We start from the raw sequence: 20,754 nt of genomic DNA, 5'->3' as shown, positions 1-20,754 counted from the left end.
ATCAGAGATGGTTGCATAAAAATGTTCCCTTTATGTTTCTGCACATGTAACTTCCTGGCTTGGGGGCGCTCACTCAGCAAAGCACAGAACAGGAAGTTGGATCAACCAATCAGCAGACAGGACATACACTTCTGCATAATGTACAGTTGGAATTTGGGAGGATGTGCACATCTGCCATCTGCAGCCATTTGCAGTCTAGGCTTACCCACCAATCCCTTTGCATCGTAGGTATGCTCAAGCTTTAGGGAACTCTGCCTATGTCTGAGTAGACCCCCTTCAGGTGTCTATCCTACATGCAGGAAGCTTCAAAAAACAGACAACTAAAATAAGATACTAAGATGCCAGTTCTCATTATAGAGAGCAGGGTTGATCAGTCATGGTCCCATGGTCACTCAGTTGCCTTCTTCTGGCCCTTCTAACTATAACTGCAGATAACTACAAATAGTCCTCAACTTACAGCAGTTTGTTTAGTGACCATTGGAAGTTACAACAGGCACTGAAAAAAGTGACATAATCGTTTTTGACACTTACAATCATTGCAACATCCCCAGGGTCAGGGGATCAAAATTCAGATGCTTGGTAACTGACTCATATTTATGATGGTTGCAGTGTCTCAAGCTGATGGGATCACCTTTTATGACCTTCTGCTAGGCCAGGTAAATGGGGAAGCCAGATTCACTTAACAACCGTGTGACTAACAATTGCAGTGATTCACACAAACATCTGTGGTGAGAAAGGTCGTAAGATGGGGCAAAACCCATTTAACAACTATCTCACTTTGCAACATAAATTTTGGGCTCAATCGTGGTCATAAGTTGAGGACTACCTGTAAAGGTGATTTTCTGCCATATGAGGCTGGGAATCAGAATAAGCTATAATGGAAGCCCTAAGATAAGTGCAATATTCCCAAATTCAGTATAAATATAAGAATTCCAGTGCCATTTTTTATGAAACCACATAACTGTTTACATCGTCTCATCCATACCCCAGATGTGTCAGCAATGGCCTTGGGCACTAAGACATTGTCCTTACTGAATGCAGGTGTTACATAAAAGTACTATATAAATTACTATTTAATAAATGTAGAATGTGAATAAATTAATAATTACCTTGCTTCCTGCAGCTGTCAGCCAGATGCTTCCATGAAGAAGGCTATTATATCCTTACCAGGGGGGACACTTCACTGGTTTTATTTAGAATTTCATCTTTGTGTTTGCAGTTTGTTGGCTGGTTGTTTGGTTTGTGATATTGTTCTAATGTAACTCTTTTATGGAGTCATTTTCTTTCTGTTGGAGAAAATGTTGCCCAGAGACTTTAGGTTTGGGGCAAAGATAAGTAGGCTCTGCAAATAATTAAACAGATAAATAATTTTGCAGCAGAGGCTCAAGATTCTTGGTCAGAAAAATGGATCTTGCAGTGTTTCAAACCAGGTAAAAAGTAAAAACAACTTTACATTTGTTCATCACATTATTTATTTGCAACAGATTGGTGAGCTTTGCATTGTAATAATGTGTTTGATATCAATTAGTATTAGTGTGAATAACAACAGAAATGACAACCTGGAAGTAGCTTCGGTTACAATATACCAATGGAAGAATAAGCAACCACGGAAACTTAGAGAGAAGCAGATGGCTTTTCTAAGGCGATATTATCTTCTTGATGTTTGTATTGATAACCGGGTGAGGAAAAAAAGAAAGTTGCAGCAACTTTTCTATCTTCTTCACTGACTCTTTTTGACTTTATAGCTTTTGGCTTAATCTTCAATGGAAACAGGTTTCTCTCTATAACTTTTCCAATAACCAGGACAGTGGTGAATTCCCTGATCTGAATGATCCCAATCAAGGAAGAAATAACTTGTCTTTAATTTTGACCAGTTCAAATAGAAGGATTAGGTGTGACATGATAGCAGCCTTGCTATTCTGCAAAGCACCTGAAAGCAGGACAAGAAGCAACAGATGTAAACTAACCAAAGAGAGAAGCAAGCTAGAACTAAGGAGAAATTTCCTGACAGTTAGAACAATTAACCAGTGGAACAATCTGCCTCCAGTAGTTGGGAATGCTCCAACACAGGAATTTTTAAGAAGAGACTGGACAGCCATTTGTCTGAAATGGCATAGGGTTTCCTGCCTGAGCAGGGGGTTGGACTAGAAGACCTCCAAGGTCCCATCCAACTCTATTGTTGTTGTTGTTGTTGTTGTTGTTGTTTATAAAAATGTGCTCCCTCAGAATAATAATCAAAACTGAACCTCTGCTCTCTGCAACTGTATTCTGCCCACAAAAATATTATTAGATGAAGATATTAACAGAATCATGATATTAATACTTGTACAATAATAAAGATAAGCTACATGGGACGTGGTGGCTCAGTGGGTTAGGACGCTGAGCTTGTCGATTAGAAGGTCGGCAGTTTGGCGGGTCGAATCCCCAGTGCCGCCTAACAGAGTGAGCGCCTGTTACTCGTCCCAGCTTCTGCCAACCTAGCAGTTTGAAAGCACGTAAAAATGCAAGTAGAAAAATAGGGACCACTACGGTGGGAAGGTAGCAGCGTTCCTTGCGCCTTTGGCGTCTAGTCATGCCGGCCACATGACCACGGAGACGTCCTCGGACAAGCGCTGGCTCTTCAGCTTTGAAATGGAGATGAGCACCGGCCCCTAGAGTCGGAAACGACTAGCACGCATGTGCGGGGGAACCTTTACCTTTACCTTAAAGATAAGCTAGAGTTTGAAATACATCTATCAAAGTGCAGTCACTTTTCCCCATTGTGTGGGTGGAATTTGCACACAGTGCCAGCATATGCCTCTTTTGTCTTCATCTTGTTAGTTTCTTTTTTTCCAGCTACAGATAAAAATAGACTGACGTACATAAAGTTAGTCCTCCACTTACAACCATTCATTTAGTCACTGTTTAAAGTTACAACTGAAAAAAAAAGATGACTTCATTGCACTTCAGACCGTTGTACCATTCTCATGGGCACGAGATCAAAATTCAGGCACTTGTCAACTGGTGTGTATTTACGATGGCTCCAGTGTCCTCAGATCATGTGATCACCATTTGAACGCTTCATTTAACAACTGCAGAGATTTGTTTAACAACCGTGGCAAAAAAACAACAACAACCCCACCTCGTAAAATCGAGTGTTTAACAACCACCTTGCTTAAGCAATGAAAATTCTGCTCACAATTGTGGTCATAAATGGAGGACTACCTGGTCATCTAGTCCAACCCCCTGCTCAGGCAGGCAACCCTACACCATTTCAGACAAATGGCTGTCCAGTCTCTTCTTAAAAACTTCCAGTTTTGGAGCATTCACCACTTCTGGAGGCAGGTTGTTCCACTGGTTTGTTTGTTTGTTTATTTATTTATTTATTTATTTATTTATTTATTTATTTATTTATTTATTTATTTATTTATTTATTTAATTTCTATACCGCCCTTCTCCCGAAGGACTCAGGGCGGTGTACAGGGCAATGAAAGCATTACATACAAAAGTTAAAATAAAATAAAATTAATTAAGCCCTAACAATAAATAACTAAAAATACCCCAAACCCTTAAACCAGGCTGGCCTGTTCAAATAAATAGGTTTTCAGATCACGATGGAAAGAGCGCAGGTCGGGAGCCATCCGGAGCTCAACCGGTAGTAGATTCCAAAGGGCTGGCGCGCCCACAAAGAATGCTCTCCCCCTGGGGGCCGCAAGCCAACACTCTCTGACTGACGGCACCCTGAGGAGGCCCTCCCTGTGGGAGCGCACAGGACGAAGGGAAGATGACGCCGGCAGCAGGTGCTCCCGTAGGTAATCCGGACCCATGCCATTTAGGGCTTTATAGGTAATCACCAGCACCTTGAATCTCACCCGGAGGGCAACTGGAAGCCAATGCAGCTCGCGGAGTAGAGGTGTTACATGGGAATATCGGGAGACCCCCATCACAACTCGCACGGCCACATTCTGCACCAGCTGAAGCCTCCGAGTGGTCCTCAAGGGCAGCCCCATGTACAGAGCATTGCAGTAGTCTATACGAGAGGTCACGAGCGCATGAGTGACTGTACGCAGGGCATCCCAGTCCAGATAGGGTCTCAACTGGCGCACCAGGCAAACCTGGGCAAAAGCCCCGCTGGTCACAGCTTCTACATGGTCTTCCAAACTGAGCTGTGAATCCAGGAGGACACCCAAGTTGCGAGCCCTATCTATTGTTGTTCTAACTGTCATATAACCAGTGAAATTCATATATACCTGCCAAAGAAGAATAGGATTCTTATGTCTAAGAGGTCATGATTATGAACAAAATGATAAAAAAGTCCATTAAACTAGCTACGGTGATTAAGTCTCATATCTTCTCTCATTTGTGCTTACCAAAATTAGCTGGGTAATTTCAGTATATGGAAGAAAAAAAACTTTTAGAAAACAGTCAAAAGTCTGCAATGTTTAGAGTGTTGAAAGGATTGAATGGTTGTTGCTTTTTTCCAAATACTTTTTCAGATGTTGAATTCTATAAAACAATAGTGACCGCTCTGTTTATTAAAAGAGTTTTTTCCCCTTATTTTGTTAACAGCTCAGAGCACATGCCGTAGATATGAATGGAAACAAAGTAGAGAATCCAATTGATCTCTACATTTATGTGATCGACATGAATGACAACAGGCCAGAATTCATAAACCAAGTCTATAATGGATCTGTTGATGAAGGATCTAAACCAGGTATGCCTGAATGTCTCATAAAATTACTTCTTTTCTTTTTTTTTAGATAACATACTCAACTTGGTCTGTTCATTTGTTATTTAAGAAATCTAGCTTTAGGGAAACAAGAGGAAACTTGAAATTCTAGAGCAGAGGAAATGTTTTATTCTTTTAGCCTGCATTGCTTTTTAATTTTGCAGCTACTAAGATTGTTGGGCGAGCAAGCACAAAAACAGCCATGGTGTGAAGCCTGAGAAACAGGCCCCTTGTCAGTTAATAGAAGTGCTGATTTACCACCAGGTTATCAAGTAATTAGAAGGCAAGGGCTGGGCAGCATAAGCAAATGACAGCCAATGACTTAATAGTCAGCCATCAACACACCCCAATCAACTTCTAAAAAGCCACATACAACAGGCACCATATAAATACCACACACAGAACAGCACACACTTCGCCAAAGAGAAGTTCCCTGTGGATGGGCTCCATCACAAGTCCAAAAGCTTGGAATTCTAAACCTCTGGTCCCGGTGACCGACCCAGAATGGATCCTGCAATGGAAAAGAGGAATCAAATATTTCTACGTGATGTCCTTAGAAGGCAATATAGAAGGATCAGGGGTGGTTTCTTCAATATTTTGCAGTCTTGGGTAATGAAATGTCTACAAGAAAACAACCAAGCTCAGAGAGCACAAAGGACGCCTCAGTTTTAAAAATTTGCTAATAAAAAAATTGACATCCTAATAGACGGAATCTTTCCAGACTAAAGCAATAACTTTCTAACGTAATTGATATACCAGAGGGAGAGAATCAAGATCACGTGAAGTGTTAATACCACTTTACAAGGCCACACTTGGAATACTGCATCCAGTTTTGGTCACCACAATGTAAAAAAGATGTTGAGACTCTAGAAAGAGTGCAGAGAAGAGCAACAAAGATGATCAGGGGGCTGGAAGCTAAAACATATAAGGAACGGTTGCTGGAATTGGGTGTGTCTAGTTTAATGAAGAGAAGGACGAGGGGGGACATGATAGCAGTGTTCCAGTATCACAGGGGCTGCTACAAAGAAGAGGGGAGTCAAGCTATTCTCCAAAGCACCTGAAGGCAGGACAAGAAGCAACAGATGGAAACTAACCAAGGAGAGAAGCAACCTAGAACTAAGGAGAAACTTCCTGACAGTTAGAACAATTAATCAGTGGAACAACCTGCCTCCAGAAGCTGTGAATTTTCCAACACTGGAAGTTTTTAAGAAGAGACTGGACAACTATTTGTCTGAAATGGTATAGGGTTTCCTGCCTAGATGGACTAGATGACCTCCAAGGTCCCTTCCAACTTTATTATTATTATTACGCTGGGAGATTTTAGGCTCCAGCTACCCTGAACCTCTTCCTCCATCTCCCATCTAGTTCAGGAGTGTGCAATCTCTTACTTTGGGCTTCTCTCTGGGTTGTATGGACTCCTTCCTAGGAAACTGTGGTGCATATGTTTGTTTGTTTATTACATTTATATGCTGCCCCCCTCACCAATAAGGTGACTCTGGGAAGCTTACAAACGGTAAAAATATGAATATAGAAACAATTCAAAATTTAAATGCTATATGAAAACCTAGGACCAAGGAGATGGACAGCACAGGGATGAGATATTCTTCTTACCCCCATCAACCCACCTCCAGTGATCAGTGCCGCCCCTCAGGGCCCGAAGCCACCCATGAAAACTACATTTTGATACCCTTCTGGAAAGCCAGAAAGCTCCGAGCAGTTCTCACTTCCACTTCTAGAATGTTCCACAAGGCCAGGGCCACAGTGGAAAAGGCTCTTCTCTTTGACCCTGCCCACTGGGATTCCTTGGCCAATGGCATCTGCAACAGGTCCCTTCCCCTGGAGTGAATAGGGTGGATTATTCCCATTGGAGCTAAGTGGTTCCTCATATAGGAATGAATGAATGAATGAATGAATGAATGAATGAATGAATGAATGAATGAATGAATGAATGAATGAAAATGAATGAATGAATGAAGATACCCTGGACCCATGCCAAATAGGACTTTTTGAAAGTAATAAGTGACACCTTGAACTGAACCCAGATACAAACTTATAATCGATGTAAGTAATCCTTGACTTAAGAATCTTTCATTGAGTGACCATTCAAAGTTACAACAGCACTGGAAAAAAGCAACTTATGACCATTTTTCACACCATTGCAGCATGATCACATGATCAGAATTCAGATGCTTGGCAACCGGTTCACATTTATGACGGTTGCAGGGCCCCCAGGAACAGCTTTTGCAACCTACTGCCAGGCAAAATTAACGGGGAATCCAGATTCGCTTTACAACCGTGTTACTAGCTTAACAACTGCAGGGATTTGCTGAACAGCTGTGGCAAGAAAGTTTGTAAAATGGGGCAAACCTTACTTCACAACTGTCTCGCTTAGCGATAGAAATTTTGGTCTCAGTTGTGGTTAAGAACTGCCTGGACTCTTGCTGCATCACGCTTCTCATGTTTGCTCCTTCGCCATCACACTTCTCATGTTTGCAAAGTGCCAGCGGGAAAGTAGAATCTTAGTGAGGGAAGAGGCCATTGAGGCTACTGAACTCAAACCCTTTTGGAATCCAAATTGAAGTATCCAGAACAGATAACTACCCAGCTGGATCCCCTCCAACCAAGGGGAAGGTATCACCTGACTTTGTAATTGGTTCCTCCGTAAGCGTCTCTTACTGTTAACATGATTTTTTTTGTCCCCTAGCATTCAATCATAATCTGCCTCTCTTCAATTTAAACCCACTATTCCATATCCTGCATTTTCGTCAACACAATTGTGGTACCCACTGACAAATGTATTAGACTCCTTTGTTCTTTCAGCTATGCACTGAGCAAGGAAAAGCTGCCCACCCACGTGTGAAATGTTGTACATTATGCACACTGTTAGACAGTGGTGGGTCAGCTGCAGCAAAGCTACTTGTATATTCTTGGGGGGGGGGGTTGTCTTGTGTTCCTTCCTTGTATTTTCTTGAAAGTCAATCCAGCTGAGTTTAGGCTTTTTTCAAAGATGAGAATGCAAAGGTGGAATTAGTTTTGTGGAATTGTTCTTGCAATTCTCTGATATCGCAAAGATCCTTTCTTTTTTACAAAAGGCAACTGGGTTTTCTTTGTTTTTCCTTTGCTTCTCATCCAAGAAGCTTCTCCCGTCCCAACTGAATGGTGGACGATAGAAGGATTCAGTCAGTCATTCAGTCAGAATTGAGGAAACCTCTCGGATGAGAAACGAAACGTTTTCACGGAAAAACCAAGAAAGTTCCAGTTGCCTTTTGAAAAAGCACCTTTGGGACAACCCTGACCTGGAAGACTGAGAATCTCTACAGACGTTTCTCTGAAAGTCGTGTAGAAGTTACAATCCACAAAAGAGTTGAAAGAGACATTTGCCACAGCACAGTGCCACGCACAAAACTTCCCTCCTCAGAATATTAAAGCAGCCGCTTTGTTTAGAAACTCATGCAGCTGCTTTGAACTGTCCCCAGATGCCTTCACACGCCTGTACATCCAATGATGCTTTACTTTGCTAGCATTCTGGGCAGAAGAGAAGATGGGTCCTAACTGAGAACAGCTTTTCTAGCAGCCCAAGCTCTTAAATGCTTTCGAGAAAGGTGCATTTCCTAACACCAAAACACTTTGTGAAGCCTCTCTTTGCATGGCCTTAATGCATGCTGTGACAAAGAGTATACTTTTGACAACATAATGAGGAGGTGGAAACACTTGCCTATTGAATACATCTGGACTTTCTTAACACTATGAGGTTTAGGCTCAGCATGCAAAATTATACCAAATCATTACAGATATCCATTATGATCCAGTGCAGAATTTCGTGAATTGAACCGACGTGAGCTATTACATTCATACCTATCATTGTTGCATGTATCTAAGATTTCCTGAATCCAACTGTGTTAACATTCATTCTGAAAATAATCATGATCTGCTAAACCACGGTGTCCCTCAAACACCCCAGGGATTAAATATTGCACCTGTCCATTCTAATAGAAGGTGGAATTGTCTACACCATGACTTGTATACAGAAATAGAATCTGGCATGTTGATTCCCCATCAGTCTTATATTACCACCAGCCTTTTCCCAGATGAAGTCTACTTCATTTCTGAAGTTTTCAGAGGAATCAAGTGCTAACGTTTTTATTCCACCTCTTTTTTTTCATCGTATCTTGTTCCCAAGAAAGAAAAGGCAGTATCACCATAAAAACCGTGGGGGCGCAGTGGTTAGAATGCAGTATTGCAGGCTAGCACTGCTCACTGCCAGCAGTTCAATTCTGACGGGCTCAAGGTTGACTCAGTCTTCCATCCTTCTGAGGTTGGTAAAATGAGGACCCAGATTGTTGGGGGCAATAGGCTGACTCTGTAAACCATTTAGAGAGGGTTGTAAAGCACTATGAAGTGGTATATAAGTCTAAGTGCTATTGCTATTGCCATATAATATAATGACTTTTGACTGCTGGTGTTAGGAGCTTTTTGATGGAATTTCATCAAGCTGGGAAATCCACAGATGGCCAGAAAAATCAACATGGTGGTTATGACTGTGTGATCAAAGCGCTCTCTCTCTCTCTCTCTCTCTCTCTCTCTCTCTCTCTCTCTCTCTCTCTCTCTCTCTCTCTCTCTCTCTCTCTCTCTCTCTCTCTCTCTCTCTCTCTCTCTCTCTCTCTAACATGGACTCCATAATACAGAAAGAAAAATGGAACTTTTAACTGCTACCATTTTGACTTTTTTTAGTTTAGTTTAGTTTTTATTTGATTTTTGACAACCCCTCTATCCTCAGGGATGCTTATATCCTCAAGATTTGCAAAGTATATAAAAAAATGAGGGAGAAATTAGAAGTACCAGATTTTGTGGGGGGAAAAAGCAGGTAGTCCTCAAATTACAACTATTTGTTTAGTGACACTGGCACTGAAAAAAGTGACGTATGACCATTTTTCACACTTTATGACCGTTGCAGCATTTCCATGCTCATGCGATCAAAATTTGGACACTTGGCCAATGCATATTTGAGACATACACTAATCAATTAATAAATAATACATGCATATTTATGATTGTTGTGGTGTCCCAGGGTCCTGTGATAATCTTTTGTGACCTTCTGGCAAGCAAGTCAACGAGGAAGCCAGATCCACTTAACAACCGTGTTACTAACTTAAGAACAGCAGTGATTCATTTAACAACTGTGGCAAGAAAAGTTGTAACACGGGGCAAAAATCACTTAATAACTGTCTTGCTTAGCAACAGAAATGTTGGGGTTATTTGTTTTTGCAACAATTGCAACAATACGTTCCAGATTCCTGAATTCAAATGGGCATCATTATTTAGTAGCAATAAAAAGGTTCCCCGCACATGCGTGCTAGTCGTTTCCGACTCTAGGGGCTGGTGCTCATCTCCGTTTCAAAGCCGAAGAGCCAGCGCTTGTCCAAGGATGTCTCCGTGGTCATGTGGCCGGCATGACTAGACGCCAAAGGCGCACGGAACGCTGTTACCTTCCCACCGGAGCGGTCCCTATTTTTCTACTTGCATTTTTACGTGCTTTCGAACTGCTAGGTTGGCAGAAGCTGGGGCGAGTAACAGGCGCTCACTCTGTTACGCGGCACTCGGGATTCGACCTGCCAAACTGCCGACCTTCCGATCGACAAGCTCAGCGTCCTAACCCACTGAGCCACCGCGTCCCTTTAGTAGCAATAGTTAATAGTTAATCATTAATAGAATAGTTTGAGACCTATATTCTGTTTTGAATTCCAGAAGGCTTAAATTTCTTTTCAGATCAGTTCTGAGAATTGTTTTGGGGTGGATTTTTTTTGCAAATTTGATAGCATTTTATTCCTTTTTCTCAAATCCCCAAACTCTACAGGCTGCTGTCTCGGCTGAACCCTTCTTTTACTTGACCAAAGTTTGGGTACGTTATTTTTGATGCCAATATCGTATAGAGAGGAGTTCCTGTTTCAAACGACATCCTGTGAAAATGTTAACAGATATTTTGGGATCTGGAAGGAATTAATATTCAATAAGCAGACAAGTTGCTAAATCTTTGCTGCCACGTTTAAGGATTTATTTTGAAGCGTCGGTTGTTTTCCTAGTTTCTTAATTAATGCAATCTCAAAGACAGCCAGTTATTTATGCCGTTTTCTTGCCTTCTCAAGCATTTTTTTTAATCCCATGTTTCTGAATGTAAAAAAAAGAAAAATTCTGATTTTGAATTGCATTTCAGAACTGCCCTATATCCAGATCTGGAATATATCAGCTTTTGCATTTTAACCAACTCTTAAAAGGGTCACTTGATTCATCCTTCCTAGATTACAAATTAAATGTGACCAAAACCATAAACAATAAGCTAAGGTATGCTTCTATTTATCTAAGATTCAGTATACTGATAATAATGTTATGGATTACTAAAATAATATTTTTTCTTAATTTTTCATCTGTATGGGGGGAGGGGCTCGCACACTGCCTGCCATTTTGTAAACGTGTGGATGGGTCTTTGCTTGCTTCCATGGCCCGGGTCCTGTCAGGCCACAAACCAGTGCTGGTCCGCAGACCAGGGTTGGAGACTCCTGGCTTATGGAATTGATGAAGACTTTTCTTGAAGGAAAGGTCTTCATCAGAATATCAGAGTTGGAAGGAACATTGGATCTCTTCTAATCCAACTCCTTGCTTGAGTAGGAAACACTACCCCATTCCAGACAAATAGTTGTCCAATCTCTTATTAAAAGCCTCCACTGTTGGAGGACCCACAACTTCTGGAGGCAAGCTGTTCCACTGATTATTTGTTCTTACTGACAGGAAATTTCTCCTTAATTCTAATTTGGATCTCTCTTTGATAAGTTCCATCCGTTACTTCTTCTCCTGCCTTCAGCTGCTTTGGAGAATAGGTTGACCCGCCCCCTCTCTGTGACAGCCCCTTAGATATTGGAACACTGTTATAATGTCACCCCAGTCCTTCTCTTTGTTAGATTAGACGTACTCAGTTCCCACAATTTTTTATTGTACATTTTAGCCTCCGGTTCCCTAATCATCTTTGTTACTCTTTCTGGAGTCTCAACATCTTTTTTGTATCATGGTGTTTACAATTGGACATTTTGTCCAACTTCCCTCAATTGCAGTAGAACTTTCCTAATTGACAATTTGGCATTTTTTTTCCTCAGGCCCAGAGAAAGTAAAACAGAAAGATTTACAAGCAGAATAGGACAACTGAGGACACAGAGGTTAAGAAAACCAGTTCCTACAACCATTCATTGTAGGCTTTAACCAGTGGTGGGATTCAGCCAGTTCGTACCACTTCGGCAGAACCAGTAGCTAATTTTTTGTTGCCCAGGCCCAGAATGGACTTCTGGAAGCGGCATCCACACAGAGAACCAGTTGTTCACCTATTTGAATCCCACCACTAGCTTTAACGTCCAATCCCCTAATCATTTTTCCTGTTCTTTTTTGTGCTGTTTTTAGAGTTTCAATATTTTTAGAGTATTCTTCTTCAGTTTTAAGTTCAGACTGAAACTGGTGCCATATTGTACAATCTTGTGTGTGAAAGTATCTAGAAGACTTTAATTTAATTTAATTTAATTTAATAACATTTATATACCGCCCTTCTCCCTGAGGACTCAGGGCGGTTCACAGGGCAGAATAAAATAGCAAATACAAACATTAAAAAAGATTAAACAATTGCCCTAGTTAAAAACAATATAAATACAACGCTAAAAACCCCCAGAAAAATTAAAAAGCGAAAGATAAAACAACCCCAACACCCCCCCCTCAGGCTAGGCCGGCTTGTACAAACAAAAATGTCTTGAGATCGCGACGAAAGGAGCGAAGATCGGGCGCCGTCCGGAGCTCTACCGGTAGCTGATTCCACAGCTCCGGAGCGCCCACAGAGAAGGATCTCCCCCTGGGGGCCACCAATCGACATTCTCTGATCGGTGGCACCCTGAGGAGGCCCTCTCTGTGGGAACGCACAGGGCGCAGGGAGCTTGATGCCGGCAGCAGATGTTCCCTGAGGTACTCCGGCCCCATGCCATGGAGTGCTTTGAATACCGTTACCAGTACCTTGAATCTCACCCGGAAGACAACTGGCAACCAATGCAGCTCACGGAGCAGAGGTGTAACGTGGGAGTATCGGGAGACTCCCAACACCACTCTCGCGGCTGCATTCTGTACCAGTTGGAGCTTCCGAGTGGTCCTCAAGGGCAGCCCCATGTAGAGAGCGTTGCAGTAGTCCAGACGAGAGGACACGAGCGCATGAGTGACCGTGCATAGATCATCCCGGCTAAGATAGGGCCGCAACTGACGCACCAGGCGAACCTGTGCGAAGGCCCCCCTAGTCACGGCTCCTATATGATCTTCCAAGGCGAGCCGTGAATCTAGGAGGACCCCCAAGTTGCGAGCCCTATCTACGGGGGGTAATAATTCACCCCCCATAGCTAGAGGTGGAATGTCCGAATAAACCCGGGATGAAGATATGCAAAGCCACTCAGTCTTGTCGGGGTTGAGCTGGAGTCTGTTCCTCCCCATCCAGACCCGAACCGCCTCCAGGCAACGGGACATCACGTTGAGGGCATCACTGGGGTGGTTTGGGGTCGAAAAGAAAAGTTGGGTATCATCAGCGTACTGATGATACCCAACTCCAAAGCCACGAATGATCTCACCCAGCGGCTTCATGTAGATGTTGAACAGGAGAGGCGAGAGGACCGACCCCTGAGGAACTCCACAAATGAGAGACCTCGCGGTCGACCTCTGCCCCCCTGCCAACACCGACTGCGAACGTCCCAAGAGATAGGAGGAGAACCACTGTAAAACTGTGCCTCCCACTCCCAATCCCCTGAGACGCCGCAGCAAGATACCATGGTCGATGGTATCGAAAGCCGCCGAGAGGTCTAATAGGACTAGGACAGAGGAATGCCCCCTGTCCCGAGCCCTCCAGAGATCATTCACCAGCGCGACCAATGCCGTCTCCGTGCTGTGCCCGGGCCTGAAACCCGATTGGTACGGGTCTAGATAATCCGCTTCATCCAGGACCAGAGGGAGCTGATGCGCCACCACACTCTCAACAACCTTCGCAAGAAAGCGAAGGTTGGAGACAGGACGAAAGTTGTTCAATACAGCCGGGTCCAGAGCAGGCTTCTTGAGGAGAGGCCTCACCACCGCCTCCTTCAAGACGGTGGGGAAGATACCCTCACTCAAAGAAGCCGATATAACTGCCTGGAACCAGCTGCGTGTCCTCTCCCTGGCTGCATAAACCAGCCAGGAAGGGCACGGGTCCAGTAAACATGTGGTGGTGCTCAGCCTCCCCATGATCCTGTCCACTTCCTCCGGAGTCACAGAATCAAACTCCTCCCAGATGATATCGACAAGACCACCCGTGTCCTGATCGTCAGACTCTGCCCAGTCAGAGTCCAAACCGGTCCGAATCCGAGCGATTTTGTCCGACAGATGTTGGTTAAACTCCTCGGCACGTCCCTGCAAGGGATCCTCCCTCACCTCCTGATTTAGGAGGGAGCGAGTCACCCTAAACAGGGCAGCCGGGCGATTATCTGCGGACGCAATAAGGGTGGCGAAGTGGTTGGACCTCGCCTCCCTAATTGCAGCGAGATAAGACCTAATAAAGGCTCTTAGTCGCAATCGGTCGGGTTCGGATCGGCTGGACCTCCAACCGCTCTCTAGGCCCCGTCTCCGACGCTTCATCTCCCGGAGCTCCGCAGAAAACCATGGAGCCCGACGGGATCTGCACCGGGTCAGGGGCCGCAAGGGTACAACTCGGTCAAGGGCCTCAGTGGCCGTCCTTTCCCAGGCTTCCACTAAGGCCTCGGCCGAGCTGTGAGCGAGGGAGGCAGGTGGGGACCCCAGCGCCGCCTGGAACCTCTGGGGATCCATTAAGCGTCTGGGGCGGTACCATTTAAGTGGTTCCAAGCACCCACGGCGGGGGGTGGCAAAACGGAAGACCAGCCGCAGGAGATGATGATCGGTCCATGACAGGGGCATAATAATTGGAGAGCCCCCACCAAGATCATCTAACCACCGTCCAGACAAGAAAACAAGGTCAAGGGTGTGGCCTCCTTCATGAGTCGGTCCCGTAATTACTTGCGTCAGGTCCATGGCCGTCATGGAAGCCATGAACTCCCGAGCCAACTCAGATGATCCTCCCAGCGATGGTAGGTTGAAGTCCCCCAAAACTATAAGTTTCGGGAACTCAACCACCAGCCCAGAGAGGACATCAAGCAGCTCAGGCAGGGCTGCTGCTGCGTGACTAGGCGAAAGGTACACCAGCAGCAAGCCCAACTGCGCACCAGGGCCGCATCTCAAAAAGAGAGACTCACACCCGACTGTCTGGGGAACGGTGGCCTCCCGCGGACACAAGGTCTCCCTCACAACAACAGCCACTCCCCCACCCCTACCCTGAGCCCGAGGCCGGTGCAGCACCCGGAAACCTGGTGGGCAAAGATCAACCAGAGGAACACCGCCCTCTGGGCCCAACCAGGTCTCCGTGATGCAAGCCAGGTCAGCCTGCTCACCCTCGACCAAGTCTCGAACGAGAGGAGCCTTATTAACGACCGACCTGGCATTCAAATACACCAGCCGGAGCTCAGGAGGCTGCACATCCTCACTCCCGGGACCTCGGGGCGGAACCAGAGGGTCGGAGTGCCTCACCGCTCGTAAGCAGCGGAGAGGCCTTCCCTGAGACCGATACGGCCCTCTGTTCCTACACCTGCTGCCATTCCCTATCGTCGTGGGGATGGGTAGTCCCCCGACTGGCCCTGGAGCCCCAGAAGCAGCCGACCCCCGCTCCCCCCCTCCGCGATCAGCCTCAGCACTAGCCTGAACAGCGGTAGTTGGACTGCCCCCCTCATCCAAACAACCAAGAAAAGAACCCTCCCTCCTCCCTAACCCCCAAAAAAATTTTGACAAAAAGCAAACCAAGGACCTCCTATTAGGTTTACGTCGGAGGCCCATAGCCGTGCCCGGCCATCTCTCAGGATCCCAATAAATGGGACCTTCCTCGAGATTGTACTCGGCTGGAAAGGCGGGCCGCCTCCAGGAAGGGGGAGCACCCCTGAGGGCGAGCAAGTCCGTAGAGGAGTACCTAAAACAAGGCATAAGAGCAGTCCAGATATAGGCAGTCCATGGTCAATTAATTTAAGGAGGGACCAAACAGAGAGCAAATAGGTGTCCCGAGCCTCCACCCAGCCACTGCCACTCAGCTGGGTGCCACCCCAGGACAGGCCAACCACCGCCCTCTCACGACAGTTGGAGAGCCTATACCAGGGGGGAATAGTCCGAAACATCCATCCTGGGTACAGCATGTCCCCTAGAGCTCTCACCTCTAGGGGCAGCAGATGTAAGTTCAGGCCACCCTCTCACTGTGGCCAGTACCCAGGGGACTCTGAATCCTTTGGGGACGATATGTGAGTGGCAATAGAGAACAGTCCGAAAGAAGGGATGAGATAGTGTATTACATCATCAAAGTCTGCACTACTAGATGGCCAAATCCTCCGCTGCTCTGTCCTTCGAGAAGATTGATCATGGCCGGTTCTGCAGTCATTGGGGTCTTCCAAATTATCTAATTCTTTTAGGTCCACAAGTCCAATGGCACCAACCAAAGTCACAACTGGTGCCACGGGAAACATAGATCTTCCAAGGGACCACTGGGCTCCACTGGGATCCACCGGCATTAACCGGCTAGCCCAGGAACCTTCGAGGCCACCAACAGCAGTGAGAGTACCAGGCCATCTAGAAAGAGTAAAGTAAGCAGAGGAAGCGATAAGTTGAGTGCAGCATCGCCGCTGAATCGCCAGGGCGACTGCCACCACCGGAGCGCCGCTGCAGACGCCGCCGCCACCGCCGCCGCCGCCAGGACGCCGACGGAACCAAGAACAATCCAGCCCTTCCCGCCACCGACCGAAAACGGGCCAACAAGGCTCAGGCGGGAACGGGCAAACGGTCAGACAGACAACCCAGCAAGCAGTCGATGGGAAAGAAGGCCCAGAGCGGCCCCGGAGCAACGCCGCCGCCACCGCCATCCCCGTCGCCAACGGAGCGAGCCAAGAACGCCGCCGCCGCCACAGCCGCGGGAGAGCAAGCCGACCACAGAAGCGGCCCGAAACGGCCCGAAGCGCCTCCACCGAGACCGCCAGCAGCGAGGGACCATCCGAGGGCCGACTCCGCTACCGACGAGGACGCCCAGCAAGCTGTCGATGGAAAGGAAGGCCTAGAGCGGCCCTGGAGCAACGCCGCCGCCACCGCCGTCCCCGTCGCCCTCGGAACGAGCCAAGAACGCCGCCGCCGCCACAGCCGAGGGAGACCAAGCCGACCACAGAAGCGGCCCGGAATGGCCCGAAACACCTCCGCCAAGACCGCCAGCAGCGAGGGACCCTCCGAGGACGCCGGGTCCGCCACCGCCGAGGACGCCGCGGCCGAAACCACCGGCCGCCGAAACCACCAGGCACCGCGAAAACGGCCCAGAAAACGCCCGAGGGAGCGGGTCGGCGCCGCAAACATCCAGTCCGAGAAAGCAGCAGGGCCGACAGCAAAACAGCAGTCCAAAACCTTCATCCTTCAGCTGCCAAATCAATTGCCCTCATTATCCCCCCAACCCAGAGGGTATAAACACCCCTGGGGGGCTCCTAGGACGCCTATTTTCTGAGACTTGCAGAGCTCACCCTAACAGATCCGCCTGCACGTCCGCCATCTTACTTTGTCAATTGCTTGCATTAATTTTCTATTGTTGATTTCCCTCTTCCCCCCTTTTTTGTAACTATTTCAATATTTTGTAGTTGAAAGCAGATTGTAGTATAATTTTTTGCTTATCAGTTTTATTCCACTGAAGAAGAAAAAATAACATTTGGAACAATTTCCTTTTCTATTTTAATTCCTTGCCTCTAATAAACAAATCATACACTTAAACAAATACATTCCCACATAATAATAATTATATATCTTAATTAAGACTGTACATTTTGTTTAAAGGGTTGGTCTTTATGATCAGATTGTTACTAAAGACTGATTATCAAGAAGACTTCAAAATCTTCCGAATCTACTGAGGCTATTTGCTTCTTAAAAAATATCTGTGAAGAGAAACGCTTAAGTTAATCATCTTTAGAATACAACCACCTGCCTTGAGATAAATCAATTATTTTTGGCTATTAGTCAGGTAAATCAATTTTTGTGATAAAAATAAGACAGTTAATTAGCCATAAAGATCATGCGTTGACAGCATGTATAATAATTAATATTTAAAAAAAAATAATGAGAGGGACACATTATTTCATTTCACAGGAAATATGCTATAAAATTTCAGTCCAGTCTTAATAAGGTTATTTTTCCTGAATAAATGAACAGGTCCATCAGATTTGAAGGGCAAAAATTTCAGTTGAGCCACTGGATGGCAGCAAAGAGGCGTCTCTTTGCTGACATCTTGTGGCTGTTCAGATTTTTCCAAAATATGTACGAGAGACCAAATCTTTGTACTTAGTTTGTACCATGTCACTTCACATGAGGTTGACTCATTTAGAGCTAATAGAATACATTATAACACTTCAGGTTGTGTTGAAAATGCGAGTCCCCTACAACGTCCAGCAGCAGCATCCTATATGATCCAATGTGAGGGATGCTGGGATCTGAAGTGCTGCAATATCTATACATCCAGATCAATTGTCTCTGGTCTCAATACACTTTACACTGACTTTGTCTACAATGTCTTTAGGGAAATTTCTTTCCCAGTTCATGTCCCTGGGACCTTCAAACTGGAGAAGCTGGGAACTTAATAGGAATTTTTAACACATAAGGGTGGTAGTCTTCTGCTTCTTCATGACTCTTTCAGATACTTGAAGGAAAGACAGCATTATTTTCAAATTTATTTATTTATTTAATTGTATTTATTTAATTTATCCACCATCTGGCCATTCTGTCACCCTATGCCCATTCTCCAGTCCACTCATTCTATCAGGATTAAAAGAGCCATAGTGGCACAGTGGTTAGAATGCAGCATTGCACTCTAATTCTGCCGACTGCCAGCAGTTTGATCCTGACCAGCTCAAGGTTGACTCAGCTTTCTATCTTTCTGAGGTTAGTAAAATGAGGACCCAGATTGGAGGGGGGGGCAATATGATGACCCTGTAAACCGTTTAGAGAGGGCTTTAAAGCACTATGAAGCAGTATAAAAGTCTAAGTATATAAGTCTAAGTTCACTTCATCTGAAATAAGTTGTGATCGTCTTGACATTTCCATGGCGAATCAGATATCCCACATCTTAATTCTGAAACAAATCAATACAGGGAAAGAGTTACAAATGTTCAACTCACTGTGCTCATTAGGATGACTGATAGACTAAGTTGCAGCCCCTTCTTGTTGGAAATCCAGATAAGCCTTTTAAGCTATTAAATCAGAATTGGATACTTTTGACTAGAAAATGTTTATTCTTCTGGTTAAAACAGCCAGGTTTTCTCTGCCCTTTTGTCCTTTTTTATTTATTTTTAATAATATTATTATTAAAAGTTTTAAGGGCAGTAATAAAAGAAAACAACAAACTAAAGAGAAAAAGAGAAATAGGAAGGTGCAAAAAAGCAAAGAAGAAATAAATAAGAGAAAGACAAAAGAAAAAAAAAAGCTAAGAAAGAGACTTCTCACCCTTTGAAAGTATAAACAATTCCAAATGTCACCTCCTTTTTGTTAACGAATATAAAACTCTTCATCCCATAGCTCAAATAATAATAATAATAATAATATTTATTTATTAGTTGAATTTATATACCGCCCTATTCTCGAAGGACTCAGGGCAGTTCACAGGGCAGTTAAAACAGTACAAAAAGAGAATAAAATGAAATTAAATTAGTACAAGCCCACAATTAATAATAACAGTAAAAATTAAAATTTTAAAATTAATTTAATTTGATTTAATTAATATAATTTAAAATTTAAAATCCCTCAGTCCAGGCCAGACAATTCAAACAACCAGGTTTTTAAGTCCCGGCGAAACGAGCGAAGGCCGGGGGCGGTCCGAAGCTCCATCGGCAGTTCGTTCCAAAGGGCGGGCGCACTCACAGAGAACGCCCTCCCCCTCCTAATAATAATAATAATAATAATAATAATAATAATAATAATAATAATAATAATAATAATAATAATAATAATAATAATAATTTGGAAGGGACCTTGGAGGTTTTCTAGTCCAACCCCCTGCTCAGGCAGGAAACCCTATACCATTTCAGACAAATGGCTGTCCAGTCTCTTCATAAAAACTTCCAGTGTTGGAGCATTCACCACTTCTGGAGGCAGGTTGTTCCACTGGTTAATTGTTCTAACTGTCAGGAAGTTTCTCCTTAGTTCTAGGTTGCTTCTCTCCTTGACTAGTTTCCATCCGTTGCTTCTTGTCCTGCCTTCAGGCGCTTTGGAGAATAGCTTGACTAGGTCTTCTTTGTGGCAGCCCCTGAGATATTGGAACACTGCTATCATGTCACCCCTCACCCTTCTCTTCATTAAACTACACATACCCAATTCCAGCAACCGTTCCCTATATGTTTTAGCCTCCAGTCCCCCAATCATCCAATAAGCAATCCAGGTTCTCATCAAAAGTCCAAAGAGAGCCCTAAAATAATCATACTCATTAACAAAGTCATCCTTCCATATCTTGGAATGATCACTTGGAATATTGCATCCAGTTTTGGCACTTGGAATACTGCATCCAGTTTTGGTCACCACGATGTAAAAAGGATGTTGAGACTCTAGAAAGAGTACAGAGAAGAGCAACAAAGATGATCAGGGGACTGGAGGCTAAAACATATAAGGAACGGTTGCTGGAATTGGGTATGTCCAGTTTAATGAAGAGAAGGACCAGGGGTGACACGATAGCAGTGTTCCAGTATCTCAGGGCTGCCACAAAGAAGAAGGGAGTCAAGCTATTCTCCAAAGAACCTGAAGGCAAGACAAGAAGCAATGGATGGAAACTAATCAAAGAGAGAAGCAACTTAGAACTAAGGAGGAATTTTCTGTCAGAACAATTAATCAGTGGAACAACCTGCCTCCAGAAATTGTGGGTGCTCTAACACTGGAAGTTTTTAAGA

At 44.7% G+C, this 20,754-nt stretch overlaps 1 protein-coding gene across 1 annotated transcript in view; it reads left to right on the top strand.

Annotated features, from left to right (window-relative positions):
- The window catches only part of CDH4 (cadherin 4), a gene marked incomplete at its 5' end in the record, with an annotated part of 1,039,205 nt that overhangs the window by 854,415 nt on the left and 164,036 nt on the right, over positions 1-20,754 (top strand). Inside the window, 3 exons of the mRNA XM_081323640.1 lie at positions 4,549-4,693; positions 16,492-16,946; positions 17,049-17,296. Of these exons, the coding sequence (XP_081179766.1) occupies positions 4,549-4,693; positions 16,492-16,946; positions 17,049-17,296 (848 nt within the window). The remainder of the gene's footprint in view (positions 1-4,548; positions 4,694-16,491; positions 16,947-17,048; positions 17,297-20,754) is intronic.

The sequence above is a fragment of the Vipera berus genome (genome assembly GCF_964194415.1).
Source record: "Vipera berus genome assembly, chromosome: 3".
Lineage (NCBI taxonomy): Eukaryota > Metazoa > Chordata > Lepidosauria > Squamata > Viperidae > Vipera > Vipera berus.
This window is presented reverse-complemented; position numbering and strand designations above follow the sequence as displayed.